The sequence below is a fragment of the Schistocerca cancellata genome, chromosome 3, assembly GCF_023864275.1.
Source record: "Schistocerca cancellata isolate TAMUIC-IGC-003103 chromosome 3, iqSchCanc2.1, whole genome shotgun sequence".
Lineage (NCBI taxonomy): Eukaryota > Metazoa > Arthropoda > Insecta > Orthoptera > Acrididae > Schistocerca > Schistocerca cancellata.
This window is the reverse complement of record NC_064628.1, coordinates 142,440,427-142,457,449: the sequence shown is the minus strand read 5'-3', so window position 1 is coordinate 142,457,449 and position 17,023 is coordinate 142,440,427. Positions and strand designations below refer to the sequence as shown.

The 17,023-nt window shown below is 47.6% G+C and overlaps 1 protein-coding gene across 1 annotated transcript in view; it reads left to right on the top strand.

The window, feature by feature from the left end:
- LOC126176164 (uncharacterized) overlaps positions 1–17,023 on the top strand; it is a 398,525-nt gene that overhangs the window by 239,228 nt on the left and 142,274 nt on the right. Inside the window, exon 2 of the mRNA XM_049923306.1 lies at positions 7,291–7,351. Coding sequence (XP_049779263.1) covers positions 7,343–7,351 — 9 coding nt within the window. The 5' untranslated portion in view covers positions 7,291–7,342. The remainder of the gene's footprint in view (positions 1–7,290; positions 7,352–17,023) is intronic.

Genomic DNA, 17,023 nt, shown 5'->3' with positions numbered 1-17,023 from the left:
TTTTCATGCGTATTACTTACTTCCCTTGCTAAAAAGTTTAATAAAGCTGGATTAAGTCCTGTATCGAATGGTATGTGGGAAAGCACTCCCTTGAGCGGCCTGACACATGGAATTGAGAAGTATGTGGCCAAATATCTGTACAACCGGGGACAGCGCTTATAAATAGATAAAGCAAATGCCTTATCTTGTATAGACCACCGTAATGCTGTGGGCTGCATATCGGCATTTCTTAAGTGACTATTAATAAACGTTTTAGTCACATCATTCAACTCTTCTTCAATTAATTGAAATTTCCTGTCATCATACAACTCTTTTAGAATTTTCAATTTATTCCTCTAATACTGTAGCTGTTTTTTCAATTTACACACTCTGGAAACTGTAATTCTATGCAGTTTATACATTTTGTGTTTTCTTGGAGTTAAATCACGTTTAGAAACGCCAGATCCCATTACACCTGGACTACTTTCAACATCATAAACAGGTGACGATAAAAAGCTGTACTCACCATCATCATCTTAAAGGGGGACTGCTTCATTGTATTACTGCAGATTTAGCATTGTGACCTGTCTCGTCACACTTATATTTGCACTCGATCTGGTGAAACCGCCACCACCACCACCACCACCACCACCAGTGTAACACAGATGGTGGAGGGAGGGTGATACAACACCAATTCCATGTGCTTTGGTATAACACCATGATTTAGCCTGTGTCTAGTATAAAAATGATCCTCACACACATAATAATAACTACAGTTGACACCTTCACCTATATTACAGATCAATTTTCACTTCTTTAAAGTCTCACTTTTTGATGCATCTGAAAATTTATAGAAATGTTTATTCTTGTGTTTGGAATTCGTTTTTACATAATAACTACTCCTGCATCCGGGAAACTTGCACGAGTATTTCTATTTAAATCTCAAACTGGATTCTTCTCTTCCTGTATGATCGATCCTCATGTGTCTGAAATGTTATTCAAACCAAAAATTAGGAACGAGAAAAAAGATCAGGTATGGTTTACATTGATTAATGTTAAAGAAAACTCAATGTGAAATTAATTTCATTATCAAAAATCACATTAGCTTATGTGTAAATGCAGCTATCCTGTACTGAAGTATTGATAACTGTTGTCATGGCTTGTAGTCTGATGTGGTATTGCTACAAAATAGTGAAAAAACGAAACAAATTCTCATTTCTACTACGGATATGCACATCACTCTAAATATAACTCCGTGAGCGTAGTTGCACTATATTCTATACTCAACACTACTTCGATAAACAGTGCTACCAGGCAGTAGAAACACTGCTTATTGTACCATTTCAGTATATTTCAGCATATAGATACCATGGTAGATACCAAATTCAACTGTACATTATCACTAACAGTTACAGCTGTAAACCTGTATTACATTGTGTTGAGCATTAAAGTGCGAGAAGATTTCTACTGCATTGGATATTGCCACAATAATACGTGTAAATGTCCAACAGCTTGAAGGACCTCCTTTGTGTGACTTCCAAACAAATGTCTTATTATGTGAGAACACAACCTTTGTCGATACAACAACAAACACTTTTTACCTGGATAGAGTGTTATGTAGTGTACAGAATATTTACTGTCGAAAACGGGAAATAGAACACACTCGAGGCATTACGAATCAATTGTAACATGTCCAATATTTGGTATGTAGTAAACGGCACAACAAATGGTACTTATTATGTCACTAAGAGCACTTCGTGCCAAAAAGGAAGATGAATCAAAGCCAGAATTATATTCCATTATAGGACTCGGAAAGTTGAATACCAACTATGCCAAAAGCTGCTAGCATGGGATTCTCTATTAAGTACAAGGAAATGTGAACAGAAATAAGAAATATACGTACCCTTTAAGTAAACTGAGCAACGGAAATTGTTTTTCTTTGCAGGAACAAATATAGAAGAGTCCACAAAACGTAATGTGATGATACAGCATCGTGTTCTATATGACACAAAAGTAAAAAAGTAAATACTGAATCATCACACCATCAAATATTACGAATGCATCCAAAAATTAAGCAGAATAATAGCAACATACTTACACTGCAATTTAAACGAAAAATCACGATCACGTTGCTACGATACCAAAACAGTTACGGAAGACTACGTCATCCAATAGGAACACGAGACTATAAATTTTAAACTTGCAGCGCTCCAAGTGGCCTGGGACCAAGCCAACGTCGTGTTACCGGAAATCCCTATATGAGTTTCACCCCCCTGGTGCCAGTAGCCCATACACTTCCACCTCCCCCTTCCCCCCAAATGCCACACCAGCATATAGAGTAAAAAAAAAGGGACAAAGAGTTCTAGATTAATCTAGTTTAAGACTGTTTATTTTTAAGTAACATTTCTCTGTATGTATGTATGTATGTATGTATAAACGCCTGAAGATGAACAGAACATGCTCGAAACGCGTTGCATTGTGTTAGATTAAGCATAAAATAAAAAGTGACTGGTAGCAGAAACTTGAAATAAATAGTTAAGACTCATCCAGTTTTGCAAGACTACATCTTCCACGTAAAAGAAGATACTCTGTAGAAACATGTGGTGAGTCTTAACTTATGCATGCAAATCAGAAGAATTCCTTGGCACGAATCGTAAGTTGCTCGGTGGAGGTTTGCCTGGTACAGCTGGCTCGTCCTTTAGCGAGCTCGTTTGTTACTCAGTAAGGGTCGAAACGAGATGTCGATAACAGAACACGATAAGGCTTCTTGCGTTCTACGTTCCAACAGGTCCACTTCAACTATGGGTCGAAATTTTCCCCTACGGTTCGGCTCTGAGACTCCTACAGCTCAAAGCACTCCACGGTGGTACCAGCAGTCTCAAGATACTGCGGCTTTCTACTACCCTATGGGCGTTTGCGTTCTTCGTCGGCAGGTGTTCAGTCAACCGACCGTTCTCAGAAAACCTGAGTGCTTCGAGATGTAGTCACCGACAGAGGCACAAGCCACACAAAAACGAAGCTTTAACAGAAATCCCAGCAATTATTCCCATTCTAGTAATAGTCGATTAGCGCTGACGTGTTTCACTGTGGTCTGACTAATAGAAAAACTTGGAGGAGAAAAATTCTTAACTAAAACAGTAAGCGAAAAATTAACCTAAGTCAAATAGTAATCTCACTGCCACGGAATAAAATATACTACCACTTCTTCGTAATCGTAAATAAGCTAGAACTGCTCAACTGGAACATCCTCAAAGTTTATTTGATGAGAAAGTCACTTCAGTAAGTTCAGTCTATTAATGGCAAGTTACAGTTTATAATTGTATCAGAACGTCATGTATGGCGCCAGTAGAGTATCGTGCACTCTTGTAAGTTATTCAGAGTCCGCCCCTGGTAGCTGAGTGATCAGTGCGACGGAATGTCATACCTAACGGCCCGGTTTCGATTCCCGGCTGGGTCGGAGATTTTCTCCGCTCCGGCACTGGGTGTTGTGTTGTTCTTAACATCATCATTTCATCCCCATCGACACTCAAGTCGCCGAAGTGACGTCAACTCGAACGACTTGCACCCAGCGAAGAGTCTACCCGACGGGAGGCCCTAGCCACACGGCATTTTATTTAGTTCTTCAGAGGCAATACCAATTACACTTGACGAAGCGCCAGGTAGTTTGTTGTACAGCGGATCTTACCAAACAGAACAGGTATTACAATATATTTACTTATTTTTAAACCTGCAGCCAGCGTCAACGCTGAATCTTTGACATGCGACCATCATGATGCTGTAAACAGAACCTGAATTCATCCGAAAAAATGACGTTTTGCCATTCGTGCACCCAGGTTCGTCGTTGAGTACACCACCGCAGGCGCTCCTGTCTGTGATGCAACGTCAAGGGTAACTGCAGCCATGGTCTCCGAGCTGATAGTCCATGCTGTTGCAAACGTCGCCAAACTGTTCGTGCAGATGGTTGTTGTCTAGCAAACGTCCCTATCTGTTGACTCAGGGATCGAGACGTGGCTGCACGATCCGTCACAGCCATGCGGATAACATGCCTGTCATCTTGACTGCTATTGATAAGAGGCCGTTGGGATCCAGCACGGTGTTCCGTATTACCCTCCTGAACCCACCGATTCCATATTCTGCTAACAGTCATTGGATCTCGAACAACGGGAGCAACAATGTCGCGATACGATAAACCGCAATCGCGATAGGCTACAATCCGACCTTTATCAAAGTCGGAAACATGATGGTACGCATTTCTCCTCCTTACACGAGGCATCACAACAACGTTTCACCAGGCAACGCCGGTCAACTGCTGTTTGTGTATGAGAAATCGGTTGGAAACTTTCCTTATGTCAGCACGTTGTAGGCGTCGCCACCGGCGCCAACTTTGTGAGAATGCCCTGAAAAGCTAATCATTTGCATACCACAGCATCTTCCTCCTGTCGGTTAATTTCCGCATCTCTAGCACGTCATCTTCGTGGTGTAGCAAATATAATGGGCAGTAGTGTATTTTGTAACTCTGCGGACTGCTCATTTCCAAGCCTCTGCATTTTCTCATCTGGCCCTTCACGTCTTATAACTGACCAGATCTTTCATCCACAATTTGTGTTTCCCAAATAACATCATCCTTATGGAAGTGAACATGACATACCTGTAATTAAAAATGAATAAAATATGAGTAAGGTACTTACATATGAATGTAATGACAGTACTAATAGTGTGAGAACTATTTATCTATATGAAGTTAGTTTCTGGTTCCCAAATACAAATACACACCCAACTCACATGCAGAGAAATACATAAGTGATATGGCCATTGCATAGTAACTCCATAAAACGCTAACACTACAAAGTCACAGCACATGCAGTCACACGTTATCACAACAAGCTCTTCAATAAATGGTGAAATGAAGAAAGTACTTGCCCCATTAATAATTAAAAACATTGACTAATGTGCAAAGCATAATTCAATAACTGTGATATTGTTTTTATAATTTTGCCTTGATGCTCATATGCTCACTCGGGAGATGGGATTTTTTCTAAATCTCTTGCTCTATTAAAAGACTCTTTTGACTGTGTTAACACACACACACACACACACACACACACACACACACACACACACACACAAACATTCGCGCTGCCCGCTCCCCCCACCCCCCATCCACACATACAGACCCCTCACATACATGAAAACATGACAACACCAAACTCTCACAGGTGTGTTCCATAGAAGCAACTGTGAAATGTGAAACAGAGTAAGACGTAACAGAATAATTCAAAGTAATTCTCCAACTATGAGTATCCTATAGAACTATGAAATACTTAATGGTAGCGCTTTTTATGAGACAGAAACTGTTTTGTTTCTGTATTTTGTAAGAATCAACCTACATCAGCTGCTATTCCCTAGTCAATACATCACTTCATAACTTACATAAAAACTGACAACATAATGAAGCTAGTACAATGCCGGTTATGTGCTACCCATTAGGTTAAACATGAGCACACAATTGTTTTCAAGTACTTTAGTTGTATCTATAAGACAGCAGTGAAGGTCACTGGCATGAATCTGTAATTATAGACTCAGAAAGTAATAATTTGTAAAATACACAACTATTTTTTACATGTGTTTTCACAGTTTGTTCCTTTGTTTTCTCTGATGCCCTATTAATCCATTAATGTACTCATTCATTTTTCCTTTCTATGGATTTAGAGAAAAATATTTATTTGTGCATTGTAAAGTCGGAAGCTTACTGTATGCTCTAATAGTACTATTCCCTGCACTGAACTTCAAATTACTATCAATAATTTATCAAAAATAAGTGAATGAGACATTGTTTTTATTTAACTGTCAATGTCTGGATAAACCACATTCCTTGTCTTTGAAGAGGCATCTTCCTGAAGACATTTACAGAAAAAAACAGAGCTTAATACTAGTCCCAGAATACATCTAAACTTGTCTGTATCTTATGTGCATATACTTAATCATAAACCGTCTTGTATTCCTAGCAACAAACAGCACAAAGAGGAAGTATATAAATATACGAAGGTATTAAACTATTTAAGTGTGACTGTGCTTAGGCTATCCTGCGTGAAACCTCAGAGTACAGAATTTATATATCGTAAACCAGCTAAACTGTAGAATCGCCAGGACAGTGAAACATTGTTTTCTTCGGCATTTACGCAGTTATGATCTTATATATTAGTCAAAATGTCGCTGACCTTCCACAATGCATTAAGGCCTCTTCTTTGTTAGCACACTTAACCTCTTTTAAGAAATAAACATAACAAATACTCATGCTTGAACTTGAAGAAGGAGTGAAGTTATCTCTGCGAATACTCGACAACCATATCTTCTTCGTTGCTTCATCCTCCGGAATTTTAAACACAATTACTTTTGGTCCAACATCGTAATTTCCTCTAAAATTCGGCACAGAGCAACGAAATGACGTTTTGCAGGCAACGAAATTTTCACCTTCAAGAAAACTAATCACCAGTTTCTTGCACAGAAAGTAAACAACCAAATCACATACACTGAAGGAGGAACAGCATTCACTATAATAGTAGAATGACGTGAAACTCGCCGCATGACTTCACAAGTACTGTTCCATGAAACTGTTCAATTCTAGTTAGATTGCATGGGAAGCCATGTTCTGACGTCACGCACTACTTGTCAGGCTTTATTTTACACGGGGTGCTGGTCCACACCAGTCGCCGAAGCGAGTGTAGTCCATTCCAAATCAAGCTGAAATGTAAAGTTGTCTGATTTCTGTAGGTCAAATGTAAGAATTCCTAGCACAGGAGAAACAGATGATTGACGAAAGTTGAAACATTTTCTGTGACACACCAAAATGTGCCTTTTCCCATGAACTTCTTTGCTAACCATACTGTTGGTAAGTCTTGGTGACTGTTACCTCGGAAATGAGACTCTGCGCATGATCCTGCGCTTTGCCGCAACTGAAATTTCTATCAGGCCGTTAGTTGGTAACTTATTAATCTCCATAGGAATTTAACTGAAAATGAGACTCAATACGTCATTGTGTCATCTCTCGTTCAGTCAGGAACACACGTAAAATTAATATTCAACCCTAAGTTCATAATAAATAACAGCGTTGGCATTAATTTGCCGCTAAAGTCACTTCTCATGTTCGTTTCCACATGACAGTTATAAACACCTCTGGAAGATGCGACATCACAGTTTCTGTCTGTTGATATCATATTGTAAATTCTAACCATCCTTTCTCTATTACTGAGGTATCCTCCAGCTACTGTTTTGTATCTGTTCTAATCATTATAATTTTTTTTATTTATGCAGGTGTGACTGCGTCTCTACAGATATTCCGTGGCCGATTTCACATAAGAGAATAATGGATAAGGTAAGAAAATACCGAATATTGGTCCGCATTATCTCTACAATAGATCTTTTATGTTCTGACGCAGCAGCAGTGAGCGTTTACAGCAGGGCCGGCCAGAAATTCTGCACGCGTGCGGTGCTCCTGCACATGTGCAACTTCCGGGTCGTAGCGTGCACGCCGCAGCCGTCAGCGTTCATGTAGTGCATGTTTCTACGCACAGATGTCGCTTTATCCACTTGCTGGGATACTCTGTACGGGCGCATTCTAGTGCTCTTTCCACAGCTTGCAAGCCAGCCATGGGAAGGTATTTCGCGTATTAAACATTTAAAGTACTGTCACAGTCTACTCTTTAAGACATCTACTTTTATGTTAAGAGTTTAACCCAGTAAGACATGTAATACAGTTGACAACCGTGCGTTTTTATTAAGGAGGCTTGACTGACGGCAGGTAAATACGCATAATGTTTTTGAGCTAGTTAAAAAATGTTTCAAATGGCTCTGAGCACTATGGGACTGAACATCTGAGGTCATCAGTCCCCTAGAACTTAGAAGTACTTAAACCTGACTAACCTAAGGACATCACACACATCCATGCCCGAGGCAGGATTCGAACCTGCGACCGTAGTGGTCTCGCGGTTCCAGACTGTAGCGCCTAGAACCGCACGGCCACACCGGCCGGCTTTTGGGCTAGTATTTAAGAAAGAGAGCACTTAGAGACTTCCAACGAATCTTATTCATGATTTCAAATAACATTAAACTAATGCAAGGTTTCCTATAACTAATTCTCGGTGCCCTTAGTTACACCCACATAATTTCTGTCTCACTGACCTCTGAACAGAATGATAACCGCAGACCTCTCGATTTTGTTTCTTTATTGTTATTTTCAAACCCGTACAAACAGGCAGGCTGTCAGCAGCATGTTACGCCGCTCTTCAGCCTTAGAATAGATAAATAAACAACAGAAAGGATACACATAAGTGACATAACGGTGGGTGATAAAACAATAGGCACATAAAGACAAACACGGAGCCGTTCACACTCGACGATAATCCACACTACAAACTGTTGACTCGACGCACAAACACTGAAGATGGCGATGGCTCAGGTGAACGATGGAGTGCGACGGTGAACACTGAACACTAAACACGACAGCATACACGAGACACTGATGGCGATGATCTCCGGCGCGCGAATGTCCACGTAGCGTGTGCGAGTCTGGGGACCCGCCAAGAGGTGAAGAAGGGTGAGGTGGGGGAGAGGGGAGAACAAAGATGCCAATGGCTGAGGAGATGGGGGGAGGAGTAGAGGGACAGGGTAGGGGAAGCCCGGGGGAGGAGTGGGGGGAAATGGAGAAGGGAGGGAAGAGGGAGAGAAGGGTGGGAAGGAGGGTGCCCAAAGGAGCAAACACAGGAAGAGGGAGGGAGGATCAAAGTTGGTAGGAGGGGTAGATGGAGGGGAGGAGGGCATCATCAGCGAGAGGGAGCCGGCGGAAGCCACCTTGGGAGAGGTTAAGGAGGGTGGAGAGATGGAGACCGGGTGGGACGCGGGAATACAGGTGCAGCAGCAGGTGGGGATGGGAGAGGACGGGGGAGACAAGTGGGTGAGGAGGATCGAGTTTTCAGGAGGTGTACAGGATCCGTGTCCATTCAAGGAAAAGGAGGAGGTGGGGGAACGGAATGAGGTCGTATGGGATCCGCGTGGGGGAGGGGAGACGGATGTGATAGGATCTGAAGGGATTTGAAAAAGGTAGGGGGCGGAGATCCAGGCAGGATGGGCATAACAGAGGATAGGGCGGATGAGGGATTTATAAGTGTGGAGTATGATGGAGGGGTCCAGACCCCACGTACGGCTGGAAAGGAGCTTGAGGAGACAGAGTCAGGAGCGTGCCTTGGCTTGAATTGTCTGGAGATGGGGGTTCCAGGAGAGGCGACAGTCGATGGTGCCGCCAAGGTACTTAAGGGTGGGGGTGAGGGCCATAGGACGGCCACAGATGGTGACATAGAAATCAATGAGGTGGAAGGAAGGGGTGGTTTTGCCTGCAATGATCGCCTGGGTTTTGGAGGGATTGACCTTGAACAACCACTGGTTGCACGAAGCGGTGAACCGGTCAAGATGGGTTTGGAGAAGGTGTTGGGAACGCTGCAGGGTGGGGGCGAGAGCAAGGAAGGCGGTGTCATCAGCAGACTGGAGAAGGTGGACAGGGGGGTGACAGCGGCGGCGTGTCCGACGTATACACAAGGTACAGAAGGGGAAAGAGGACGGAGCCTTGGGGCACACCGGCGGAGGGATAAAAGGTGTAGGAGTCCGTGTTATGGATGGTGACGTAGGAAGGATGGTGGGAGAGAAAGGAGCAGATCAGACGGATGTAGTTAATGGGAAGGGCGAAGGTTTGAAGCTTGAAGAGGAGATCGGAATGCCATACGCGGTCGTAAGCTCGTTCGAGGCAGGGAGACGAAGATTGCGGAGCGATGGGAATTTAGCTGTTCAGAAAGGAGATGTGTGTGTGTGTGTGTGTTGGGGTTTTTTGGGCGCTCAACATCGAGGTCATCAGCGCCCTGACACACATTAAAAGGAACGAATGTGGAGAGACCTAATAAAACTGAAAAACATATTCAAAGAAAGCAGGAAAAGAGAGAAATTACTACATAAGAAAGTAAAAGCTAAGGGAAGGGAAAACATAGCAACAAGAATGACACAGGAAAGTGTCATTGGCTGGCCACTTACATAAAAGATGGGCGAGCTTGTCACACAGTGAGCAAATTAATATCCTCTCCCTAAAATCTTTGTAAAAACATTTGACAAGGCACAGAACTTTAAAACTTTAACCACATTCGTCCGAGTGTTGCCTAAAAGAGTTGGCAGGTCCGCTGACAAATCAGCCGAGGCCCGCTGGTCAGAAAATAAAACACAATCCAGTAAAATGTGGCTCACAGTGACCTGGACGCCGCAAGCACCACACAATGGAGGGTCTTCTCGCCAGAGCAGGAAGCCATGCGTCAAAGGGCTGTGGCCTATTCGAAGCCGAGTGAGGAGAACCTCGTCCCGTCGACGGGGCTGAAAGGAAGTACACCACACACGCGTTGTGGGCTTGACTAGACGGAGCTTATTGTCAGTCACTTCCAGCCACTCATCCTCCCACCGACACATGACTCGGGAGCTCATCAGCGAGGTGAGTGCGTGCAACGGGATAGCACACTGAGATACGTGTGGATCAAGACATGCCTCCTTGGCTGCGAGATCTGCCCTTTCATTCCCAGCAATGCCGACATGCCCTGGAACCCAGCAGAAAGCTACAACCTTCCCCAGTCGCTGTAGCCGGAGGAGGGCATCCTGGATGGTCTGGACTACTTTATCCGCCGGATACAAATGGTGCAATGATTGAAGGGCACTGAGTGAATCGGAACAGACAAGAAATTTAAGCGAGGAAGAAAGTCTCATCGGCTCCAGTGCCCGCAAGATCGCAGACAATTCTGCAACAAAGACAGTAAAAGTTTGAGGCAGGCGGACCTTGAGGACACGATCCGGAAAAACAACTGAGCAACCCACGGAATCCCCTTGTTTCGACCCATCCGTAAAAACAGCTACATAGTCGTGGTGCTCAGATAAAATAGCAGAAAATTCTGCAGTAAAAACGGTGGCAGGAGTGCAATCTCTCTTGTACTGCAATAAATCTAAAATCACACGTGGCCTCATTAGTAACCAGGGTGACAGGCGGTTAAAACCCAGGATTTGGGGTTGGACAGACTCCACACTGAGGGACTCAAGCACACGGTGCACTCTGATCCCAAATGGCAACGTAGCCCGGGGACGGCGGGAAAAAAGGCGATCCAGAGGTGGAAGGGCAACAAGATGGTGAGCAGGCGAGCTGGGAGCTGCAAGAAACTTACAAGCTTGGCGCACCAGCAGGAGCTGCCACCGGATGGTAAGTGGCGGTTCGCCAGCCTCAGCACAGAGGCTGGGTACGGGACTGGTCCGATAAGCACCCGTAGCCAGTCGAATCCCAGCATGGTGAACAGCGTCAAGGATCCGCAAATAGTGTGGTGGAGGAGAAGGTCATCGGAAGAGCAGGGTGGTCGAAAGCCACACTGGGTAACGGGAAGGAGGCAGTGCTGGCAGAGATGCTGGTGGGTGCATCGAGTGAAGATGGATTCCAGGACCTTGCTGAAGACCAAAGTAAGGCTGATGGGATGATAGGAGGAGACGGCGGAAGCAGTTTACTGGGTTTAAGGAACATCAGGATATGGGAGGTTTTCCACAGGTCAGAGTAGTAGCCGGTGGACAGGACTACATTGTAGAACCTGGCGAGGGTGGAGAGGAAAGAGACAGGAGCTTCACGAAGGTGGCGTTAGGTGACACGATCGTGACCAGGAGCGGTGTTGTGTTTTGTGCAGAGTGTAGCAGTGAGATCCTGTGTAGTGATAGAGGCATTGAGTTCCATGCGTGCAATGTTGTCCAAGTACTAGAAACCAGGTACAAGTGGAGGGACAGAGGTATCAGTTCGATCGCGCACATCTGGGAAGATGGAGTAATCGAACTGGGGATCGTCGGGGATGGAGAAGACATCGGAAAGGTAGGAGGCAAAGTGACTGGCCTTGCTAACGGTGTCAGGAAAGGGGTGATCATCATGGAGAAGGGGATAGTAGGAGGAGGGTTTAGTTCCGGTAAGGCGACGGAAGGCTGACCAGTACTTGGACGAGTTTATAGGTAGTGTAGCATTTAAATGGGCGCAAGTCTGTCGCCAGTCCCGGCGTTTCTTAGCCCCGAGCAACTTTCGGATGTGTCGCTGGAGTTGCCAGTGGCGTCGTAGTGTGTCCGGGTCACACATGTGGAAGAAGGCATGGTAGAGACGGCGGGATTCACGGAGGAGGAGGACAGCCTGTGGGGGTAAGGTAGGGAGGTGGGGGTGGATGGCGACAGTAGGGACATGGGACTCCACAGCCTCAGACAAGGTCTGCTGGAGAAAGGAGGCGGCATGGGTAACATCGTCAGGGTGGTGGTAGATGAAGGGGTGGCCTTCGACCCAGATGGAGAGGGTATCCCGGTAGGCATTCCTGTCGGCACGGGAATAGTCATGGATGTACTTTGGGGGAGAGTCATTACGAGGGTCGGGGCGGGGGAGACGACTGTCTGAAATGGTGGGGAGGATAGGGAGATGGTCACTACCAATGGGATCCAGGACATCCAACGCTTTGCGGCCAAGGAGATTGGGGGAGGAGAGGATGACATCGGAAGTGGAGTTGGATTCGGGGTGGGTGTGCTGGGGAATGGGGACGAGGTCGCCTTGGAGGGTTGAGAGGAACTGATGCCACCGCCGTAGCTGGGTCAGGTCAGCAGCAATCATGTGGGAGGAGAAGTACGATCAATGTGGGAGAGGAAGTCGAAAGGAATAGGGGCATTAGGGCGGACATAGATCTTGGCACAGGTGACGGTAAGGCCAGGGAAGAAGAGAGTAAGGATCAGGTGTTCGGTCGGGTTGGGAAGGAGAGGTTGGAGCCGAACCGGGATCTGGCGGTAGTGGCCAATGGCAACTCCACCACGCGCAATCAGGAGGGGATTATCGGAGCGGTGGAGAAGGTAGGGCAAAGTGTGGACGGTGTGGTGGGGTTGGAGGAAGTTTCCATTGAGGAGGAAGGCATCAACGCGTTGGGTGGCAAAGGTGTGCATGAAGAGGTTCTTGTTGGTCGGAAGGGAATGGATGTTGTTGAACAGAATACGGTGCTGTCGCGCCATGACAGGGATTTAGACGAGGGTGTCGACATGGGAGAAGGTGAAGGCCTGGTTGTGGGAGTAGGTGGCATACATTTTAGGTGGAAGACGGAACGGGCAGCGAGGGAGACCTGTTGGAGGGTGTGAGGGCGCTGGAAAGGGTGGACGTTTTGCAGGACAACGGTGAGGAACCTGATGATGTCCTCAGCGGGGGTGGGGGGTACGAAGGGAATTGCCAGGAGAGGTGGGGGCGTCCAGAGGACAGACAGGGACAGTTAGTTCAGGAGTGGTCGGAGGGGGTCGGGCTTTACACTTTTGGGAGTAGGTGGGATGGGGGAGATTACAGGTATTACAGGACGGAGGGGATTGAAGGTTAGGGCACTGCCGGAGGAAATGCGCTTGCCGACAATGCGGGCAGGTGGGGGCCTCGCAGCACTCGGCTGTTGGGTGCGCGTTATAGCACAGACACCTCTGGCAGTGCAGGGACTGAGGAGGGGAACGGGAGGGGTCAACCTTATAGCGCTGGTTGAAGAGGAGGATACCCTCTGTCAGGAGATGGTCAATGGAGGGGGCGTCCTCGGAGAAAACCCGCATAAGGCAAGTGGGGCCGGCCGAGTTAAAAATGCGGCGGACCGACCACACCACCAGCGAGGGATGCGCCTTGAGCTCCGCCAACACCTCCTCCTCCGTGACTGTTGGACTAAGCCGAGTGATCATGGCGGTGAGGGTCGTTGGGCGACGCGGGGCTTAGGGTTGCCAGGTAGGAGATGGAGAAGGAGCAGGAGTGAGGGAGGCTTTGGGGCCGAACTGGGTGATGGGGAGGCGAGAGAGGATGTCAGTATGGTGGGTGGGGATGGGGGAGGAGATGAGAACTGAATCCTGTCTGGGAATGAGGAGTGAGATGGGGGCACTAGGGAAGTGTTGGCAGAGTAGGAGGGAGAAGTTCTGGGTCTCGAGATGGGAAGGATTGGGATGGGAAATGAGGTAGTTGTATAAAGAGGGGGGGAGGAGGAGGAGGAGGAGGAAGAGGAGGAGGAGGAGGAGGAGGCAGAGGGAGCAGGGCCAGGCGGGGAGACATCCATAGCATCCTGGGGGGGAGGAGGATGGGGCGGGGCCTTTTTGGGAGCAGAGGAGGTGGTGGTGCCACTAGGGCGTTTAACGGTGGCAGAAGGGTGGGTGGTGACATGAGGGACAGGAGCTATGGGGAGGTGGCGGGAAGTGGCAGGTCCTGGCGTGGACGCGGCAGTAGGCGCCGGAGATGGTGACAGTGAAGGCGACGGCGAAGGCGACAGCGACGGTGGTGGCGGTGATGGCGAAGGCGATGGGGAGAGCTGGGCATGGGCAGTGGCCCGACGGGCCACCACCCTAGCTGGAGCTGCAGTTACAGGCTGGGGGAGTGGGGGAAAGGATCAGAGGGAGAGGAGCGGGAGGAAGAAGCTGGAGAGAGGGCGACAAAGAGCGAGGGTGAAGGGAGAGTGAGAAGATGAGGGATGGAAAGAGGGGTGGTTTCTGGGCACCCCATGTAATGGTGGTGGTGGTGGCGGCGGAGGGCGACGTGTACACAGTGGCAGTGGAGGTAGTAGTGGCAGTGGTGGTGGAGGCTGGCATGACGACAGGGGTGAACGAAAAATGCACAGGACGAAAAGGAGAGGAAAAAACTGTGGACGGACGAAGACGGACGAATACCAGAGTCCCACGCTGCTGGCGCTGGCGACGGCTGGCAGGACCGCCGCAGCTGCCGCTGCTGCCGCAGACGGGGCCGGGGCCGCTGCTGCCGCCGCCGCTGCTGCTGGAGGGCTGGCTGGCTGGACCGCTGCTGCTGGCCGGGACCGCTGCTGCTGCTGCTGCTGCTGCTCGGCTGGCTGGCTGGCTGGCTGGCACCTGAAACCCTAACGCTTCGATTAGTGTTGGAATGGCACAATCGATGGGTGGTATTCTTCCGAATTACCGCCGGAGATGCCTGCAGACCTCTCGATGATCACCGGTTATTTCAATACCATTATTGCTATATCTTTCATCAGTTCCGTCTGAAATCTGCATAATAACCGACAGTTAGATGAATGTTATGTTTTATCCACTTCAGCTGAGCGTAGCCTTTCACATATTTAAAAAAACCCTAAATGTAAGTATACATTGAAACAATCGGTTTAATGACCAATTTTCCTCTTGCTTGTACCACGTAAACATGGAAGTGGAATCGCCGCCTTTCATTTAGGACACATGTCTAATAACAGATGTCGCTGTCGCTCCCTGTCGCACACGTGCGCACATGTGCAGCACTTCCGGACGTCTGCACACTGTGCAGAGTTTGGCCGGCCCTGGTTTACAACATCTCTTTCTTCTGTGAAACAAAGTTGAGGAGTGGTATTAACTGCACAGTTGTTATTGGAGGCACTCGTAATAAGCTTAACCTGTAACATACCTTCTTTGTTTCACATGCATTAAAGGAGTCCTGTTAAGCGACCCGCTACCACAGTCTGACAATGCGATTTAATTGTGCAAACGTCGTGAAGCACAATATCTAGATATTATATGAAAGTGACAGCCAATTTTTGCGAACACATTGCACAAGGGATACATAGGTCCATCACGTTATACAGTAATCGCGAAATAAAAGTTATACCATTGTATTCGTACCACTCTCATTACATTTTTACATTATCATTCCGCTACGATACACGCTAATTCAGTGTAGCAGATCATAAGCGAAAAATTTATCCCTTTCCAGTGAAACAATTATGATCGTAACTACGATCTACTATGAGCAAACTCCCTTAATTTTCCGGTTATTAATTACTAACAAAATATATATCGTCGTCAAATATTAGATGATGATGGTGGATGTTTGGTTTTGGGGCGCTCAAGTGCGCGGTCGTCAGCGTCCGCACTATGTCCCAATATTTAGACACTCCAGTCGAGCCATTTTCACGAACGATGATGAAATGATTAGGACTGCACAAACACACAGTCCCGAGGCAGAGATAAATCCCCAAGCCGGCTGGGAATCGAACCAGAGACCCCGTGATCCTGAGGCAGCAATGCTATCCACTAGACCACGATCTCCGGAAGTCACGTATTAGAGCGCAGTGAAAACAATATACACTCCTGGAAATGGAAAAAAGAACACATTGACACCGGTGTGTCAGACCCACCATACTTGCTTCGGACACTGCGAGAGGGCTGTACAAGCAATGATCACACGCACGGCACAGCGGACACACCAGGAACCGCGGTGTTGGCCGTCGAATGGCGCTAGCTGCGCAGCATTTGTGCACCGCCGCCGTCAGTGTCAGCCAGTTTGCCGTGGCATACGGAGCTCCATCGCAGTCTTTAACACTGGTAGCATGCCGCGACAGCGTGGACGTGAACCGTATGTGCAGTTGACGGACTTTGAGCGAGGGCGTATAGTGGGCATGCGGGAGGCCGGGTGGACGTACCGCCGAATTGCTCAACATGTGGGGCGTGAGGTCTCCACAGTACATCGATGTTGTCGCCAGTGGTCGGCGGAAGGTGCACGTGCCCGTCGACCTGGGACCGGACCGCAGCGACGCACGGATGCACGCCAAGACCGTAGGATCCTACGCAGTGCCGTAGGGGACCGCACCGCCACTTCCCAGCAAATTAGGGACACTGTTGCTCCTGGGGTATCGGCGAGGACCATTCGCAACCGTCTCCATGAAGCTGGGCTACGGTCCCGCACACCGTTAGGCCGTCTTCCGTTCACGCCCCAACATCGTGCAGCCCGCCTCCAGTGGTGTCGCGACAGGCGTGAATGGAGGGACGAATGGAGACGTGTCGTCTTCAGCGATGAGAGTCGCTTCTGCCTTGGTGCCAATGATGGTCGTATGCGTGTTGGGCGCCGTGCAGGTGAGCGCCACAATCAGGACTGCATACGACCGAGGCACACAGGGCCAACACCCGGCATCATGGTGTGGGGAGCGATCTCCTACACTGGCCGTACACCACTGGTAATCGTCGAGGGGACACT